An 18,698-nucleotide genomic window follows, 5' to 3' on the forward strand; every position below is an offset into this window, starting at 1 on the left:
AGTGGTGGGCGGTAAGCAGAGCCCGCATGCTGGAGCTTCCCGAGACTGTCGCTCCGCCCCAGGCCATCATGACCAGCCCAGTTCTCCGGGTCAGTGTCAGGGCTCCCAGTCACGGCCCCCAGTCACGGCCCTGGAGGACGTTTGCTTGGGTTCATTAAGGACCATCTGTGAAGCTGCCCATTCTTATCTTGGTTCCTCAGCCAACTTCTCCCAGTTTGCCTTCGAGTCCGTGGTGGCCATCGCCAACAGTCTGCACAACAGCAAGGACCTGAGCAAAGACCAGCACGGGAGGAACTGCCTGCTGGCCTCCTACGTGCACTATGTCTTCCGCCTGCCCGAGCTGCACAAGGACCTGCCCAAGTCAGGTAGCGCTGCCTCAGGGTGGGATCTGCCGGCGGGGCGCCCGCCCCACCGCCACCGCCACCGCCACCGCATTCACGAGACAGCGAAAAGCATGAGAGTGAAGTTTTACTTTTCAAAATGACCCAAATATGACATGAATATTAAAATTCAAAGTTTATTTCTAGTTTTTTCTCTTCCTTCCTGTCTCCATCCTTCTTTATATAGTCTAAGCACTTATTTTTTCAGCCCGTGTGATAATCCCTCCCTGGTCTTTGCCCAGGTGGCAACTTCTGCTTCGGTTGGGATCGCTTCTGTAAGATGTGGGGAAATGATGGCAGCTGCCCAGGATTCTAGGACAACAGTGATAAGGAACATAATATGTATTTGATAGTAGTGATAAGCACTGGTTCCTGAATTTCTCATTATAAAAAATAAAATCCCTTTTCTCATTTCCCCCAAGTAACACTTTGGAAATAGTAATAACAATTTATTTCTCCACTTTTAATGATTGACATAGGTAGTACTCAAACAGAACTCTGGTCAGCGTGATATAAAAGGTAGCACCGCCCTGGCCGGTTTGGCTCAGCGGTTAGAGCGTTGGCCTGCAGTCCCGAGAGACCCGGGTTCGGTTCCTGCTAAGGGCATGTACCTCGGTTGCAGTTTGTCCCCAACCCTGGTTGGGTCGTGTGGGAGGCAAACACTCGATGTGTCCCTTTCATGTCGATGTCTCTCTCTCTCTCTCTCTCTCTCTCTCTCTCTCTCTCTCTCTCTCCCTCCCACTCTATCTAACAAAAAAATGGAAAAATGTCCTCGGGTGAGGATAAAGAAAGAAAATAAATAAATAAAAGGTAGCACCCACAAGCTCTCGAAGTCCCTGGCCCTAAAGAAGAAACTTGGCTTTTTTATTAGTCCATGCAGCCTCATTTCAAGTCAACCTGCAATTTCAATTGAGTTTTTTTTTAAATACTGGTAATATATCACAGACCCTCATAATCTATTTTGAAGACAAGTAAATACTTAAAGGTGAAAAACATCAATATATTTAGTATACACTTATCTTCCTAAGGTTCAGATGATTTCTGGGGTTCTGAGATCTTAGAAAACCTTCCTGTATCACTTACAAAGTTGTCATCATTTAAATATTAATAAATAAAAAAATAGCCACATTTCCAGCTTGTCTTGGGAAGGCAGAAGCCCTGTCGACCCTGAGGGCAGGGTCCCGTAGTGGTCATCGCTGGAGCTGAGCAGCAGCCCCGCCTTTGGGTGACACCTGTGTCTCCAGTTTATGGCGGTTCTCCCCACCCCCTGCTGCCCGACATCCTATCTACTTACCCCAAATCACTGCCTCCCTGGCCTTCCCTGCACATTGGATAATAAGACCCTGATTCCAAGGCCTAACCTAGTAGGTTTTCATCCCACTCTCTGCCCCATCCCTCTTCAGTTCCTTCTCGAGCTCCGTAAGTGACTCTGACCCCCTTTCTGTTGACATGTCAATACCTGATGGGGTGCAGGCGGCTCCACTTCCCTCCCTGACCCTCGCTACCACACGTACGGACGCACCTCTGCTGCCGCTGTGAGCTCGAAGCTGCTGCAGGCCCGGGTGATGAGCAGCAGCAACCCAGACCTCACGGGGACACACTCCGCAGCAGACGAGGAGGTGAAGAGCATCATGTCCTCAAAGGTAGGGAAAATGTCAAACCCTGGAGAGTGATGCACGCTTGTTTTATTTTTAACAAACACTTGTAGAAACAACACAAGACCAGCCATGACTGCTGCCCACTGTGTTGGTCAAATGCTTTCTTGCTCAGTTTTAGAGTTGTTAATGTTGTTTTCTTCCGAAGTGATTGAAGCCTTTTCGAAAGAGGCCGAGCCAAGACTTGTATTTGAGGGTCTGCTTGGTGAGTTCACTCTGGCAGGAAGTTTTAGCCACAAGAAGTCAAGGAATATCATGAATTTTATTTTCGAGGGGACAAAAATTAGCTTTAACTTTTTTTGATGCCTAGAAAGGTTGTTTTTTATTTTGGTTTGTTTTTTCATATGCGCCTTTTGCATTCATTAACACTATAGATTGATTATCCCGCCCTCAGCGGTTAGAGTGTTGGCCCACGGACTGGAGAGTCCTGGGTTCAGTTCCCACTAGGGGCACATACCTCGGTTGCAGTTTGTCCCTGGCCCCGGCTGGGGTCGTGTGGATGGCAGCCACTCAATGTGTCTCTCTCACATGTATGTTTCTCTCTCTCTCTTTTCTTCCCTCTCTCCCTCCACTCTCTCTGAAGGTAAATGCAAGAATGTCCTCGGGTGAGGATAAAAATATCTATATAGATATAGATGTAGATTAGATAGATAGATAGATAATCCCATACAATAATCCCAAAGAACAAAGCCACATTTTACAAATAAAAACCGAGATCTTGAGAGTGCTGGTGACTTGCACTATATTGTGTTTCCTGCCATGAATTTGTGGCTTTTCCTTGATCAACTTTATATTATTTTATAACAGTTTTAGATTTATAAGACTATTGTGAGTGTAGTACAGAAAGTTTTTGTATACCACATGCCCAGTTTTCCTGCACATTATAATGGTACAGTTTTCACAATTAGTGAACCAATATTGATATGTTATTATTAGTAACTAAAGTTCGTATTTTCTAAGTTTTTCCCTAAAGTCCTTTTTCTGTTCCAGGATCCCATCCAGGACACCACATTACATTTTTACTCATGTCTCCTTAGGCTCCTCCTGGTTGTGACAGTTTCTTAGACTTTCCCTGTTTTTGATGACCTTGATGTTTTGAGGAGCCCTGGTCAGGAATTTTGTAGAATGTCTCTCACTGGAAATTTTTTTAAATTGTGATATAATTCACATACCATAAAATTCACCCTTTTAAAGTATGTAATTCAGTAGGGTTTTTTTTGTTTTTGTTTTTCACAAAGCTACCATGAATTCTTGGTCTGAATTTTATTTCCAGTTATCTATGGCCTCAAAGTGGCTAAGCTTTTAGAGTAAGATCATTTTCCCTGATGAAGATATATCAAACTCTAGGTTTGGGCAGTTCTCCTTACAAAATCCACCCACTTGAGACAGTATGTTGTGATAAAGGGGATCTGGACACCAGGGTTGGGTCGACTCTGACACCAGCTAGCCTTGTGGTCATGGGCAAGTCGGTTCCTGCCCTGGGCCATGTCCTCATCTCTGTAGAGGCTCTGAACCCTGGCTGAACTTAGGAATCAGCTATGCATCTTCCAAAAACACTGGATCCGCCCCCAGAGATTCTGACGATCTATAGTTTGCACCATAGGAATGTGTTGATATCCTACCCTTTTTGACTTACAAATAAACCCAGGGAGGTGCTGAAGCTGGCGTGTACCTGTTCTGAAGAGCTAATTGTTAAATTTTGGGGGTTTTTTTGGAACCAGTTGTTAAACACAGACATTATTTAAAATTAAATGATACAAAATAACAAATAAGTTATATGAAAAGCACAGCTAACCTAAATGCAGTATTGTCTCCTGGGTTGCATCTTGGAACAGAAACAGGACATTAGTAGAAAAGCTGGAGAAATTTAAATAACGTCTGTGGTTTCCTTTTTTTTTTTTTTTTTATCCTCACCCGAGGATATTTTTTTTTTTTTTTTTCCATTTTTTGTACAGATAGAGTGGGAGGGAGAGAGAGGAAGGGAGAGAGAGAGAGAAACATCGACGTGGAAGGGACACATCGAGTGGCTGCCACCCGCACGACCAACCAGGGCCGGGGACAAACTGCAACCGAAGTACGTGCCCTTAGCGGGAACCGAACCCGGGTCTCTCCGGACCACAGGCCAATGCTCTAACCGCTGAGCCAAACTGGCCAGGGCCGTCTGTGGTTTCCTTAATGGTAATGTGACAATGTTAGTTTCTTAGTTTTGACAAACATACCCTAGTTGTGTAATATATCAACATCAGTGGAACCTGAAGGACAGGGTGCTAGAGCTCTACCACCTTTGCAACTTGTCCGGAAATCTAAAAGTATTCCACTTTCCAAAGGGAGTGCAGACCTCATCCCTTCCTAATTATTCTACTACATCTAACTATTATCTGTGTTCTTGGGATTATTTGTGTCTGTCGATCTGTTTAAAGGTTTGCTGCTGCCCATCTCTTCTCAGTGTTGTGCTCGGTGATGTCATGTTAACTTGGAATCAGCCATGATCGAAGAAGCTGCAGCACAAAAATGATCAAATACTGTGATTCAGTCCCTGCCCTCCACCCCCGAGAGCAGGTTGTTAAACATTTGCCAGCACACCGTGGTTCAACCTCACATTAAGGTCCCTTTCAACAATACCATTTTCTGATTGCTCGGGAGAAGAGTGATCTACAGTTACTGACAGCCTTAATCATAATGGTTTTCTTTAATAAAGGTGAAAATAATTAATTTATATGTGGACTGGGTTAAGAATTTTCTAACTGTTTTGAAGCAAGGGGAGAAAAGTTGTCCCAAGTAGCTTTTGACAATTCCTTAAATACAGTGTTGAGGAGGCTAGGTACAGTACCATGCTAACCCACAGAGAGGCACTGTTCCCACACATTTTTTCCTGCTCTCCCAATAGTCACAGGCTGAGAATGTTGAAGGGACTATTAAGCACCCCCTGGTACTTAACTAGGTTTCACTGCAGGTTACTACCCAACAGTTGTCAGTGGTTGTCTCAGGAGCAAGTAGGATTAGGTGTAACTTTACCTCCTTTGCTTAGTTTTGATGTAAACAATTGTTTTACCTTTGTAAGTAGTAACCAGGATAAAAGTAGGAAATACATTAAAAATTAATTTCAAGGTAAAGATTTCCAGGCCCCTGGCTCATCCTCCCAGTGAACCTCTGTTGGTTGCCTGCTGAGTCATGGTTTGTGTATTTCAGACTGCTGACCGCACCTGCAACCGGATGTCTTACTATGGCTCTGGCAACAGTGATGTTCCGAGTGCAGCCGGAGCTCCAAGGCCAACCAGCAAAAAGGTACTGAGTAGGGCAGTGTGAGGATAATATTTGCCGGTGCCTTGCTTTCCCACACTACACACACACACACACACACACACACACACACACACACGAACATATTTGGATCCCCCATTTTTTGACCATGTAATTGCCTAGTAACTCAGTGGTTTTCCAGCAGACATACCTAAGTGACTTATTAAAACTGATTGCTGGACCCCCTCAGAGTTTCTGATTCAGTAGATCTGATGTGGGATCCAAGAATTTGCATTTTTAATAAGCCCCTAGCTGATGCTGGTCCAGGGACCACACTTTGAAAACCACTGCGTTAGCTTTTTTTAGGAGAAGGTGAGCTAGGGACAATTCATCCTCAACATAAGTGAATGGCATTAATAGGGTATCATTTATTTTAATACTATATATATCAAATGAATATGGAATGCTTCCTTGTAATATTTTCTAATCAGCCTTTCCTGAGTTCAGAGACTTGACAAGCAGTTAAACTGCTCACCAGAATCCTAATATTAACAAAATTCTCCAGTCCTAGTCACTGTCTATGTGGTCTAAGAACTGGCAGGGAAAAAGTTGTCTGTCCTGAGTTTTCTCCTTTGCCATGCACCCAAGAGTCTCAGCATCATAGTAACTACCTAAGTTAAGGTCTTGAGTGTGTTTTAAAACCTCTATTAAGGTGGAAGCCGTTTGCAACAGCTGACACCTCAGGAAGATGTGTCCTCGGCATAACTCTGTGGGACCAGGTGAGGGGAAAATCAATCGTAGGGAGGCCCTGCAAGACTGCATACTGTGGTCATCCAGGCACTGTAAATCTGGGAGAGGCCCTGGCCGGTTTGGCTCAGCGGTTAGAGCGTCAGCCTGTGGTCCCGAGAGACCCGGGTTCGGTTCCCGCTAAGGGCATGTACCTCGGTTGCAGTTTGTCCCCGGCCCTGGTTGGTCGTGCGGGTGGAAGCCACTCGATGTGTCCCTTTCACATCGATGTTTCTCTTGCTCTCTCTCTCTCCCTCCCACTCTATCTGAACAAAAAACGAGAAAATGTCCTCGGGTGAGGATTTTAAAAAAAAAATTGGGGGGAGAGGTCCAGGAGTTCACTGGGAAAGAAGTGAAGGAAGATGCAGGTAGGTGCTGAAAATAAATTTTTCACTCACTCTAAAACTAAGCTTTGAGCTTTGCAGTGACAAGTACCATTTTCCTTCTCAAAACTGATTTTGCCACAGCCTGACAACCTCAAGGCAGGGTCTGATTTCTCCTAGGCATAGTCATTATTTTGTTTTGCAGTTGCTCTTTTTTAAACTTGGTTTCTGGTGATCTCAATGACCAGAAGAAAATCATTTCACCTCAGAGGGAAATTTAGCTGGTGTGTTTTCTTACTAAATGAGCAGACAGGATTTAGCTGCTTAGCTACTTTCTATTACCTCCAGAGCAAGGTGTTCTTGTAATAATGTTGCACAGTAAGCAGCATAAATTCTTTAAGAAGCAGTTTATCTTTCTCTAATCTCTTCTTGCCATAAGACTCTGACAGTCAGACTGACCTATTTTCCCTTTAAGCCCGGGGAGCGTCGTCTTGCTACAGTGGGAAGATCCATGTGTAGCCACGTTACATCACGTGCACACTTAAGACCACCTACTAGATTAACCCTCGGCTGCTGTCCCAGGTGGGAAAGCTTCACTTAAGGCTCCAGCAGCAAACAGATGTATTCATGTGTATTAAGATTATAAAGGTTTGACTCGTCTGGCAGAATGAGGGAACCCTGACAAGCTTCAGCATTCCCCAGTCAGCAACTGGTTGGGGATGTAAGTAGTTAGAATCCCCAGACATCTGCACATAGATTTTCCATTTGTCTCCCTTTAGTTTAGCTGAGTAACTCTCAAATGTTAATGTACATAAGCTTTAGTAAATTGGGTTGCATGCATACTGTGCATTGTGGGTAATTTAAAAGTTGGTCAAGGGCAATCTTTGTATAATCAGTTTTTGCTTTAGGTGTTGAATTCAAAGCTTACCTGCCACAGAAGCCAATACCCTAGGGTGTGGTCTTGGGGCATTCAAATAGTTTTGGCTTTCTTACGCACAGAGTGATTTAAAAAAAAAATTAGCTCATCTGCCTTTGTTATAAGTTTTGTGGTCATTACATAAATCGAATCTATAGAAAATGCCTATTTTTGTCATTAGTTAGGTTGGCCAACCATCCCAGTTTGCCCAGGACAACGGGGGTCCCTGGGATGCGGGACTTTCATTGTAAGACTAAGACAGTGTCAGGCAGACTGAGATGAGTTGGTCACCCACCTTCAGTCTTGAACTTCTTCCATCAAAACTGTTGTCCAGAGCATTAACAAGCAGCCAGATAAGCTAGGGAATGGGGAAGGTACAAAAGGTGTAGCAATCACTCTCTGCTGCATTTGCTCCCCAGCGGCCAGATGACTGGAAGGGAGGTGCAGGCATAAAGGGTTGCTGAGGAATTTCCGTGCATCCGGCCCCGGAACGTCAGAATTTAGTTGTATGTTCAGGCTGCTACCACTCTGCATTTGACTGCGGAGGATCTGCTCGTAAACCCAACCCACCACATTTTCCAAAAAGCCGCAGTAGGATTATATAAACAAGAACTGTCCCATGTGGAAGGAAGTTTAGGTCCCCAGACCAGCAGCACCAGTGGGAGCTTGTTAGAAATGCACATTCTCGGGTCTTGCCCCAGACGTATTGGGTCTGAATCCAAACCTCTGGGGATGGGCCCAGCAGCCGGGGGCCCCACAAGCCCTCTAGGGGGTCCTGAAGCACAGTCAAGTGTAAGAACTGTTGCTACCAACCAACAACAGATTTCATGGGTGAGAAAACTGAGGGCAAAGAGAGGAATGCCTTGCACACAGAGGTTTGCTGCAGGATCTGAAAGGAAAAACACAGCCAGCCCAGTTCCGACGGCTGCCCCAGAATGCAGAGGCCCTGCTCTGCTGAGGCCTGTCCTGCAAACCCGGCTCTCCTGCGGGATGCTGCCACCAGCCTTCCCCCGCCTGCGAAATGTCCTCCAAGCTCAGGTTATTTCAGTATTGACTTTGCCATGCACCTGTGGTCCAGCACATCTAGGACAGGTCAGTAACTGACAAGCTATTCCAATTGGTAAAGAAGAGAAGAGGTGTTGGGATATAAAGCATTCACCCTCAGACTATCATTACATGAACGTAATGTGTGTTGTGTATTTGTTGTCTAGCATTTCCACGAGGAGCTGGCCCTGCAGATGGTGGTCAGCACTGGAATGGTGAGAGAAACAGTCTTCAAGTACGCCTGGTTCTTCTTTGAGCTTCTGGTGAGATTCTTGCATGTTTATGTCTGTGCTCCGCGGGGCATGAAAAGCACATTGCAGAAAGTCAGTGAAGTGTCCCATATTAGGAATGGACGTTTTATCCACCGAGTTGCTCCCGCTGAAAACCTGGCAACGATCCTTAAAAATGTACTCTCTCTCACCCCTTGCCCATCTTCCACCAAATCTTGTGGATTCAATTTTGAAAATCTACCTCCAACACCTCGGTTCTCACCATCTTCACCACCTGCTCCCTGGCCAAGCCGCCTCAGGTGCCTCTTGCGACGACTTCCTCTTTGGCCTGCACTCATTTTTGCCTGAGCCTGTCCGTTCTGCACAGGGCTCCCAACAGTGAGCTGACAATGTCACTCTCCTCTTTAAAACCCCTCCGATTTCAGGGCATGAGGAGGAAAGCACCCAAAGCCCTCGTGTAACCCTCTTTACCTCCATCTCCAGCCGACGCATCTCAGGCCGTGTCCCCCTCATTCAGCCACATTGTTCCCTTTTGGTTCTTTGAAGATGCCAAGGCCTTGTGAGCCTCAAAGGCTTTTCCAAATCCGCCCCCATCCCCACCATGCACATACTTTTCTGGGTCTTCTCTTTAGGTTTCAGCTTAAATGTCAGCACCTCTAAGAGGCCTTGTCTGAACCTGCAACATGTCTTCCACTCTGTTATTCTCCTGCTAAACCCCTTATTTATTTCCCTTCTAGCATGTATCACAATTTATAATTGCCTCTCTGTCTTTTGTATTACATTTCTAGGATTTAGGTCTGTCTTCCTCGTTATCCTAGCTCTAGCCCCAGCACATGGCTTGGTATCATACAAGCACCAAGTAATTGTTGTGGGGGGAATGAAACTTGAAAATCTGTTTACCCTACAACTTCTATCAGTTTTATAACAGAAAAGCAGAAGTACAGCATATATCTTAAATTTAAAATAAAAAGAATAACAGTAATACCTATATTTTGTTAAATTATTGTTAGAAGTAAAAATATTTTACCATAAAGCCAATAACAATAACTATTTTGTCAATGTTGATAAATGGAGATGCATTTGAAATGATGTTAAATGAAAAAGGTATTTAAAAAATGCAGATACCAACTATGTAAAAATGTACAGACAACCAGGAGAATTAGGGTTAGGAATGGGTGTCTTTTCAAAGTACAGTCTCAAATCTTTGCTGCCCCTAACTGCTGGGAGCTAAGAACCAGGGAAAAGGTGAAAATTGACTGTGATTTTGAGCATTTATTCACTGGGATTTGGTGGGCCCAGGAGAGAAGGCAAAAGTTAAAGCTGATAGTTCTTCTCCTGCTTAGAGCCCTTATGCTAAACAGATGCAATAGTTGGAGAGAAAGCTCTTGGGGGTCTGAGCACATGGAGGAGATTGGTCAGCACGCAGACCCCTCAAGACACCTTTACCCAGGGCTCTGCACGTCGTAACCCAAGTCTGTCGGGGTCCTGGCGGGACAGTGTTGCCGTTACTCAGAAGGGTTAACAGAAACGCACTTACTGGAGGGACTGCCCAGGGTGTTGGTGAGGGCCCAGAGCAGACGAGGGTTGGTGAGGCACCCAGGAAGCAGCAAGTGCTGGGAGCTGTTATTCTAGCTCTAAAGAAGCGAAGGGAGGGAGCATAGCAACAGGGCTGGAGACTGAGGCAGAGGAGAGGACCTCGTGAGAGGAGCTGGAGTCTGAGAGAAATGTCATCACTGCCAGAACCACGCTGGGGCAGGCATGACGGCATGGAGTAGACAAATACCAGGACTTCTCTGTTCTCCCGCCCACTGATCCCTTGCTGGTACCTCCATTGGCCAACTGCAACCAAAACCCCAAGGAGGCCTGCAAGGTGTGGTCCATGGAGATCAGCTTCCCAAGGCTCAGAGCTAGGCAGAAAGGGGCCAGAAATGGATGTAAGGGCTGGAACGGAGGCAAATAGAATCTCAGCCCCAGCCAGAACTTCGCAAGGAAACTGCTCAGACAGGGCACCCCGTCCTCCGTGCATTGTTGGTGCATTTGCTTTATGGATGCCCAGTAAGTTATTTAAAAACCAAAACAGGTTTTTTTGCCCAAGAATCTTGACCAGAAAGAAAGGACCTCTTTCTTGGACTTAGCCAACAACCTGGGAGGTATAACACCTTTCAGTTGTGTTAATGAACAACCACTTCAGCATCGGAGCTGTTGGAGACACTCCATTCGTGAACGTCACGCTTGCTAATGAATAAATCCCTATGCTTCTGTAAACCACGGAGCCAGACTCTGGGGGCCCAGCAGTGAGTGGGTGACGTAGTTTACCTAGGACATGAACTTCTGCACCAACGTGTTCTTTAGAGGTTCCCCTGCTTTGAATGGGTCACAAAGGCCAATATGGGGGGAAATATATTCCTTCCTTACCCCACCCTACAAATAATGAGCCAGGCATCTGCTAACATTTCTACTAGGTGCTCCCTCTGGAGATGCAAAAGACACATAGCTGGCAAGTTGCTGGCAGTCTGGGAAAAGCCCATTAGTTGGAAGGATGATACTGTGAGAATTATTTATTTGGTTGCAGGATGGCCAGACGCAGCAGGCAGGAGGCAGATAGCACAGTGAGTGCTAAACGCTTGCAGAGAATCAGGATCAGGGTAGCCACAAACAAAGAGGCCTTGTCTTCCTAGGTCCTTTGTTAGCAGAGTGAGAGACACTTCTGTCAGACAGAAATGGGGTCCAGATCCCACCCCTCACCCAGGTCCTCTCACAAACTGTGTGAGACTCTGTGGGGTGCAGACACGTCCATGTGTCCTGAGCCACAAAGGACTTGACAGTGAGGAGAAACTGTGGTTCTTACACTGGGCTTTCAGATTCTATGTTCTGAGGTCTTCCCCAAGCTGGCCGTGGCATTATCTTATAACATGAAACAGAAAGCCCATCTGCCTGTTCTTCTCTTCTTAATTCAACGTTTCGTGGTTTTTTAATCTCTCTGTGCCCCGGTGCTTATGGAAATCGCCAGTCCTGCACTCAGAAGCAGCAATCTGCCGTCAGTGCAAAGCAGCCCTCCCAGATAGCTCTTGGGAGGAGGCTCATTTTTTCCCGTACAACTGTCTTTCTCTCCTCTTCTTCCAGCCCTGACCTAGGGGGTCGCCTTCAGACAAATGTGGGCAATTTAACTTCCAGAGTCATTTCTTTTTGCCACAATTCTCTGACCAGCCTGGACACATTCATAAAAATGACCTCAGGGGGTGGGCACCCAACCACCAGAACTCCCAGTCCCTCCCTTCAGACTTCCTCATTGCCCCAGGCACTGCCAACAGGGACAGGGCGCAGCCTCGAGGGAGCTGTGTGGGCCCACAGATCTCCTGGTCCCGGGAAAAAGTCCCCCAAATAAGCATGATCTTGACTTAAAATTGTGGTAGGCATTGAGCTGGTGCTGTATAGTCATAATACAATCACCAACGGACCCACCGGTTTTTATTTTGATATATATTTTTTAATTTAAGTATATATGTTTATATATTTAAAATATATATATATATCAGGTATCTAGAGATTTTTTTGTTGTTGTTAACATTCAATGCAAAAGTACTAGATGGATTCCCTAATATGCACACTATCTTTTTTATTTGAAATAATAAATAAACTATGTTCTTGAGAAAATAAAATATATATAAAACAAGTTAGTCTTACAGAACTCAAAACATAATTTCACTCATAATTTCCCAGTCATGGTCACGTGTCCAGCTAGCATCCACGGAACTGCTCCTGGGAAACTCTGTGCCCCCCACTTCCTCTTGAAATCCAGAGAGGAGGGACACGTCTTCCCGTTCCTCCTCACTGTCGTTTCGAGGGTAGCAGTGACTTCAGTCCCCATCAGAAAGTGTCCTCCGGTGCCCTTTTCGGCAGTGTGCTGTGAGCCCTGGGAGTGACGGACACATGGCCAAGTGGCTCCGGGACCCAGCACAGGCCTGCCTTCCCGGGCGTAGGCAGTTGAGAGGAGGGGAGCTTTGATGACTCGGTAGCTAAAAATTAAGCCCTTTGGCTTTGTCAGCAGCAAGGAAGAAGCCCCCTGACTTGGGGTCAAGAAGAGGACACCCTGCCCACCTCCTGCCACCATGGTAACCATCTGTGTGGCAGGAGCATTTTTAGTCCCCAGCCTGTTTGGGCAACTACCAGCACAGATAAAGTGTTCGAAAGTCTATTGTTAATGCGCTTTCCTTCCAGCCTTTCCCCCTTTTCCACAGCGTACAAGCAGGTCACCAGTTTCCACGTTGACATTTCCCGCATCCCCTCTGTAGGTGAAAAGCATGGCCCAGTACGTACACAACATGGACAAACAGGACGATTTTCGGAGGACGCGTTTTTCCGACCGTTTCAAAGATGACATAACGACCATCGTTAATGTGGTCACCTCGGAGATTGCGGCCCTTTTAGTGAAGTCTCCGAAGGTAACTGTGTCGTTTGACTCTATGTTCTCAATACTGTACCTTGAACATGTTACTTTCATAATCAGAGAAAAATAAGCACCATCTTAAAGCAGTAATGTAAATGTTATTGTATCAATGTAGAGATGACAGAGAATATTCTTGTTCTCAGGAAATACACCCTGAAGTATTATGGGGCGAATGGGCATGATATTTGCATGGTGCTCTTTAATGGTTCAGAAAACAAAAGTTATATAGATAGAGAGAATAATAAAGCTAATGTAGTGAAATGTCAAATATCGATGAACCTGGTTAACCTGGCTAAAGGGATACAAGAGTTCTTTGGACCATTCTTGAACTGTTTCTGTAAGTTTATAATTACTTTAAAATAGAAAGTTAAATATATAATGTGTAATAAAATAAAAATTGTAAAGGCAACTATAAAATTTGAGGCAGCAATAATCATTATTAACACCTTTATCATTATAAAGAATGTGTATAGCCCTGGCCAGTTTGGCTCAGCGGTTAGAGCGTTGGCCTGCAGTCCGGAGAGACCCAGGTTCGGTTCCCGCTAAGGGCACGTACTTCGGTTGCAGTTTTTCCCCGGCCCTGGTTGGTCGTGCGGGTGGCAGCCACTCGATGTGTCCCTTTCATGTCGATGTTTCTCTCTTTCTCTTCCTTCCTCTCTCTCCCTCCCACTCTATCTGAACAAAAAATGGAAAAATATTCTCGGGTGAGGATAAAAAAAAAAAAAAGAATGTGTATAGTACCGAGGGCTTGAGAGAAACAACCATGACTTCTCATGGCAAACTTTGTGAGAGCGGCAATGAAATTTCCATTCAAACAGGCGTGAAAAATGAAGCACAGCAAGGTGGCAAATTTTTCCAAAGTCACACAGCTAGCAGCAAAACCAAGACTGAGCATCCAGACGGCTATGGGTACCACCCAGGAGCAGACCACGTAGAGATGCCGAGAACGTGAGGACTCGCCGCTCAGTAAGATCGTGGGAACTTCTTTATCAGGTCCACATCCATGCCAGTGGCTGGTCCGCTTGGCCTGGATTGGCAAACTGCACACCATAACCAGAGGAAAAGAGTTTCAAGATATGTTTTCAGTACTGTCAGAGAAAACGGATTTATCATTCTGAGAATAGAAGACATGACCGTGAGCAAGTCAATTCCCGACTGCTCTGAAGTACTGTAAAACCCTTTGTGAATACGAGCACTGGGAGGCAACAAGAACAAAACCCTGGCCTCACTTTATGCAAGAGTTCGCTCTACCAGATAGGACTGTGACTTCTTCGAGGCTAGGGATGCTGCCTAATTGGAGAAAAAAAAAAAAAAAAAAAAATCCTTCGGTAAAACTGGGTTATTTTATCCTGATTTGATTTTCTGCAATAATCCTTACAAGAATCTGTCTCACTGAAGATAGAGAATACATTTCAAGTTTCTTTTACCCAAACAGTACTTACCAGAATCAAATTAATTATGATAAAGCCATATGAAGAAATATGAGAAACTAGAATGTAGAAAATATTTATTATGTAATGTTGAATGAGAAACTTCGGGACCATAAGTATGCTTTTTTTTTAAAAAAAAAAAAAAAGACTATGATAAACGAGGACCTACAACCAAGATTTCTCTATCATGCAAAACTATCATTTAGAATCAATGGCCATAGAAAGAGTTTCCCAGACAAGAAAAAGCTAAGGGAGTTCATCACCACCAAACCAGTATTATATGAAATGTTGAAGGGTCTTCTTGAAGAAGAAAATAAAAAATATGAACAATAAAATGGCAATACATACATATCTATCAACAATTGAATCTACAAACAAAATGAGCAAGTAGAACAGAAACAGACTCAGATTCAGAGAACTTTTTATTGGTTGCCGGATGGGAAATGTACCTTAATATTAACAGTAGATAAAGAATTACTTGATTCAACCTAACAGTCATGGCATCAGTTACATTCTAAATTATGTTTGCTCGAATTTTGCAGGGTTGCCTGCTTTGCCCATTGTCTCCCAGAGGAACACTGACTATAAAGTGGGACCTGCCTCTCCAGACTTTCCCACCAGGGACCTGGGAGTTCACGACCTGGGTTTACCACAAAATGATTTGCCTCTTTGTGTTTGCTTTTAAGGAAACTGAACAGGCAGGAAAGATCAACATCAGCCTGGCTTTCTTCTTGTATGACCTTCTCTCACTCATGGATCGCAGCTTTGTGTTTAACCTCATCAAACATTATTGCAACCAGGTGAGTGTTCCCTCAGGCAGCCACGTGGTTCCTGGTTCCTTCCCATCTGACACTCATTGCCCTGGTAAGCTGTCTGACTCGTTGCCAAGTTAGACAGCTTGGCTCTGGTACATTCTGAGTTTTGTGTCATCGACATCCCAAGACACACTGGTTTGTGTGGATTCCTAGAGCATTTACCAACCCATCACAGGAAGGTTAACAAGTTAACCTAAGGGAATTGAAATTTGTTAGTGATATGATCTGCTTCCTTCAGTTTACCATTTAACAGAAATCATGTGACTGTCGCATTTAATCTTTGTCCAGGTATAGAATTCAAAGTAGGAGGTCTCTTTTCACGTATTAGGATAATGCGTTAACTTGTGATTGTGAAACTCTGACTTTAAAGAACCCTGATAAAATAAAAAAAGAGACTACATTTTACTGAGCACAAAAAAAAATATTTTATAATCCAAGCATCTTATCAGTGCCATCCCCCCCAAATTTTTAAATGGAATTCTCGTGTTCATCATCCCTTTCAGACTGTCCGAACAATAGTAATATAAATAGCAGTTATTATGTTACTACTCCTTTAGTCTCATAATCCATTTAGCCACTACTACCTCTACCATTGGCACTATCACCTCTACCTGCTACCTTTGTCATCACTTCCCACTCCCTCTATCCCACCTCCACCTCCACCATCGCCCACCACCTCTACCATCATCACCACCTACCACCTCCATCAACATCACCACCCACCACCTCTACCACCACCGCCTCCACCTTCACCAAATCACCACCCACCACCTCCACCACCTACATCTTCATCAACACCACCACCCACCACCTCCACCACCTCCATAATCATCACCACCCACCATCTCACCAACTACCTCCACCTCTACCACTTCCACCTTCATCAACATCACCACCCACCACTTCCACCACCTCCACCATCACCCACCACCTCTACCATCATCACCACCCACCACCTCTACCACCACCACCTCCACCTCCACCAACATCACCACCCACCACCTCTACCATCACCACCTCCACCTCCACCATCACCCACCACCTCTACCAACATCACCACCTACCACCTCCATCAACATCACCACCCACCACCTCTACCACCACCACCTCCACCAGCATCACCACCCACCACCTCTACCATCACCACCTCCACCTCCACCAACATCACCACCCACCACCTCTACCACCACCACCTCCACCTCCACCAACATCACCACCCACCACCTCTACCACCACCATCTCCACCTCCACCAACATCACCACCCACCACCTCCACAATCACCACCTACCACCTCCAACACCATCACCACCACCTCTACCTCCACCACCTACATCTTCATCAACATCACCACCCACCACCTCCATAATCATCACCACCCACCATCTCACCAACTACCTCCACCTCTACCACTTCCACCTTCACCAACATCACCACCCACCACTTCCACCACCTCCACCATCATCACCTCCACCACCTCCACCTTCACAGACATCTTCACCCACCACCTCTACCTTCATCACCACCCCACCAACATCAACACCAACCACCCCCCACCACCTCCACCAACATCACCACCAACCACCTCCACCACCTCCACCTCCACCACCTCCACCTCCACCATATATGCCAGGTTTCTTCCTATATACCAGGCACTTGGCACTTTATAGAAATCGTATCATTTAATCCTTGCAAGGTGTCATTATCAACATTTTTTAGATGATAAAACTGAGGTTTAGAGGAGTTATATAAGTTGTCCAAGGAGGAAAGAGCCACATTTGCCTCACTCCAAGGTACAGTGGATTAATCACCCTGTTCTATCAGGCCTGGCTCTCTGTGGTTAATCTCTTAGTGACCTTAAATAAGTCATTCAACTTCTATCAGTCTCATTTCCTCATTGGTAAAAGAAAAGGATCTACCCTTCCCCCACAAAAAGACCATGACTTTTCTAAAGGAACTCCTGGTAAGGAAGCTGACTTATAAAAAGAGAATCCCCTGCCTTGGCTGGTTTGGCTCAGCAGTTAGAGTATCAGCCCATAGGCCAAAGGGTTGTAGGTTCAATCCTCGGCCCCGATTGGGGTCTTGCAGGAGGCAACCAATCAATGTGTCTCTCTCACATCGATGTTTCTCTCACCCCCCCTACCCCCTACCTCCTCCCCTTCCACTCTATCTAAAAATCAATAGAAAAATATCCTCGGGTGAGGATTAACAACAATAACAACAAAAACAATTTTTTAAATAAATAAATAGAAAGAGAATCCCAGGGAAACAGCAGGAGCCCTGAGCACCCTGTCCTGCCCTGGTGTGGGTCTTCTCTCCACATCCCACCAGATTGCAGGGTGGAGAAATGCCGTTTCTCTTCGGCATCCCTCTTAGGTGTTTAGGATGGTCATTGGATTAATTGCAAATAGAAGTTCATCTGTTTCCAGAAGATTATATATGGAAAGGAGATACCAGAGCACCACTGTAGGTCCAGGTTTAGCTGCTGTTAAACAAACAAAAACATTATTCATGACACCAGTTAAACAGTAAGGTGTACTTCATTCAGGACAATCACGACAGGTGCAGGGACTGCTGCAGTAGAGTTTTAGAATACAGGAGAGAGGTTGAAACCAATGCTGAATGCAAGGAAAAGTGGGCATTTATAGCCAAGGAGCAGAGTGGGGTGGTCAGTGGATGAAAAATTACCGAGAGGAAAGAAGCATCAAGGACAAGGAAAGATTCTGGCTAAACCAACCTAACAGGCCCTGGCCGGTTTGGCTCAGCGGTTGGAGCGTTGGCCTGCGGTCCGGAGAGACCCGGGTTCGGTTCCCGCTAAGGGCACGTACCTCGGTTGCAGTTTGTCCCCGGCCCTGGTTGGTCGTGCGGGTAGCAGCCACTCGATGTGTCCCTTCACGTCGATGTTTCTCTCTCTCTCTTCCTCTCTCTCCCTCCTGCTCTATCTGAACAAAAAATGGAAAAATGTCCTCGAGTGAGGATAAAAAAATAAAATAAAATAAATAAACCAACCTAACAGGATTCTTGCTGAAGACAGACAGGGTGGTCATACTTCACCTGGAGGATGGTGAGGGAAGAGGATTTATTTAGTCAGATATCAAGGGTAAGGATTTTGACTAAACTGATTTAGGATTTTTGCTAAAATTAGCAAAAATGAGGACATGCCCAGGGGTGGACTTTTTGAAAAAGAGCTCAGCGGAACCTGACTAGAGTTTGGTCATGGAGAGAATCTTTGTCACTGCTCACCTGTGGGTAGTGTTTATTACAAGAGGCAAATAAAACAATCAAAAGTAGATATCTACTGGCCCTGCAAATGCACATTTTATCTTCTCTTTCTCCTTTTAACTATTTCCTTTTCCTTTAAGTTAGAGTGTACTTGTAATTTAGTCTCCTTTTTCTCCCTCTTCCCAGTCTCCGCTGCCAGAGAGCCTTAGACT

At 45.2% G+C, this 18,698-nt stretch overlaps 1 protein-coding gene across 3 annotated transcripts in view; it reads left to right on the top strand.

Moving 5' to 3' along the window:
• DOCK8 (dedicator of cytokinesis 8) overlaps window positions 1-18,698 on the top strand; it is a 209,001-nt gene that overhangs the window by 143,593 nt on the left and 46,710 nt on the right. For all 3 annotated transcript variants that reach the window (XM_036261842.1, XM_036261841.1, XM_036261840.1), the window contains 6 exons: window positions 201-365; window positions 1,854-2,023; window positions 5,225-5,320; window positions 8,512-8,607; window positions 12,867-13,016; window positions 15,138-15,251. In XM_036261842.1, the coding sequence (XP_036117735.1) occupies window positions 201-365; window positions 1,854-2,023; window positions 5,225-5,320; window positions 8,512-8,607; window positions 12,867-13,016; window positions 15,138-15,251 (791 nt within the window). The remainder of the gene's footprint in view (window positions 1-200; window positions 366-1,853; window positions 2,024-5,224; window positions 5,321-8,511; window positions 8,608-12,866; window positions 13,017-15,137; window positions 15,252-18,698) is intronic.

Source organism: Molossus molossus, unplaced genomic scaffold, assembly GCF_014108415.1.
Source record: "Molossus molossus isolate mMolMol1 unplaced genomic scaffold, mMolMol1.p scaffold_m16_p_14, whole genome shotgun sequence".
In the NCBI taxonomy this organism is placed as follows: Eukaryota; Metazoa; Chordata; class Mammalia; order Chiroptera; family Molossidae; genus Molossus; species Molossus molossus.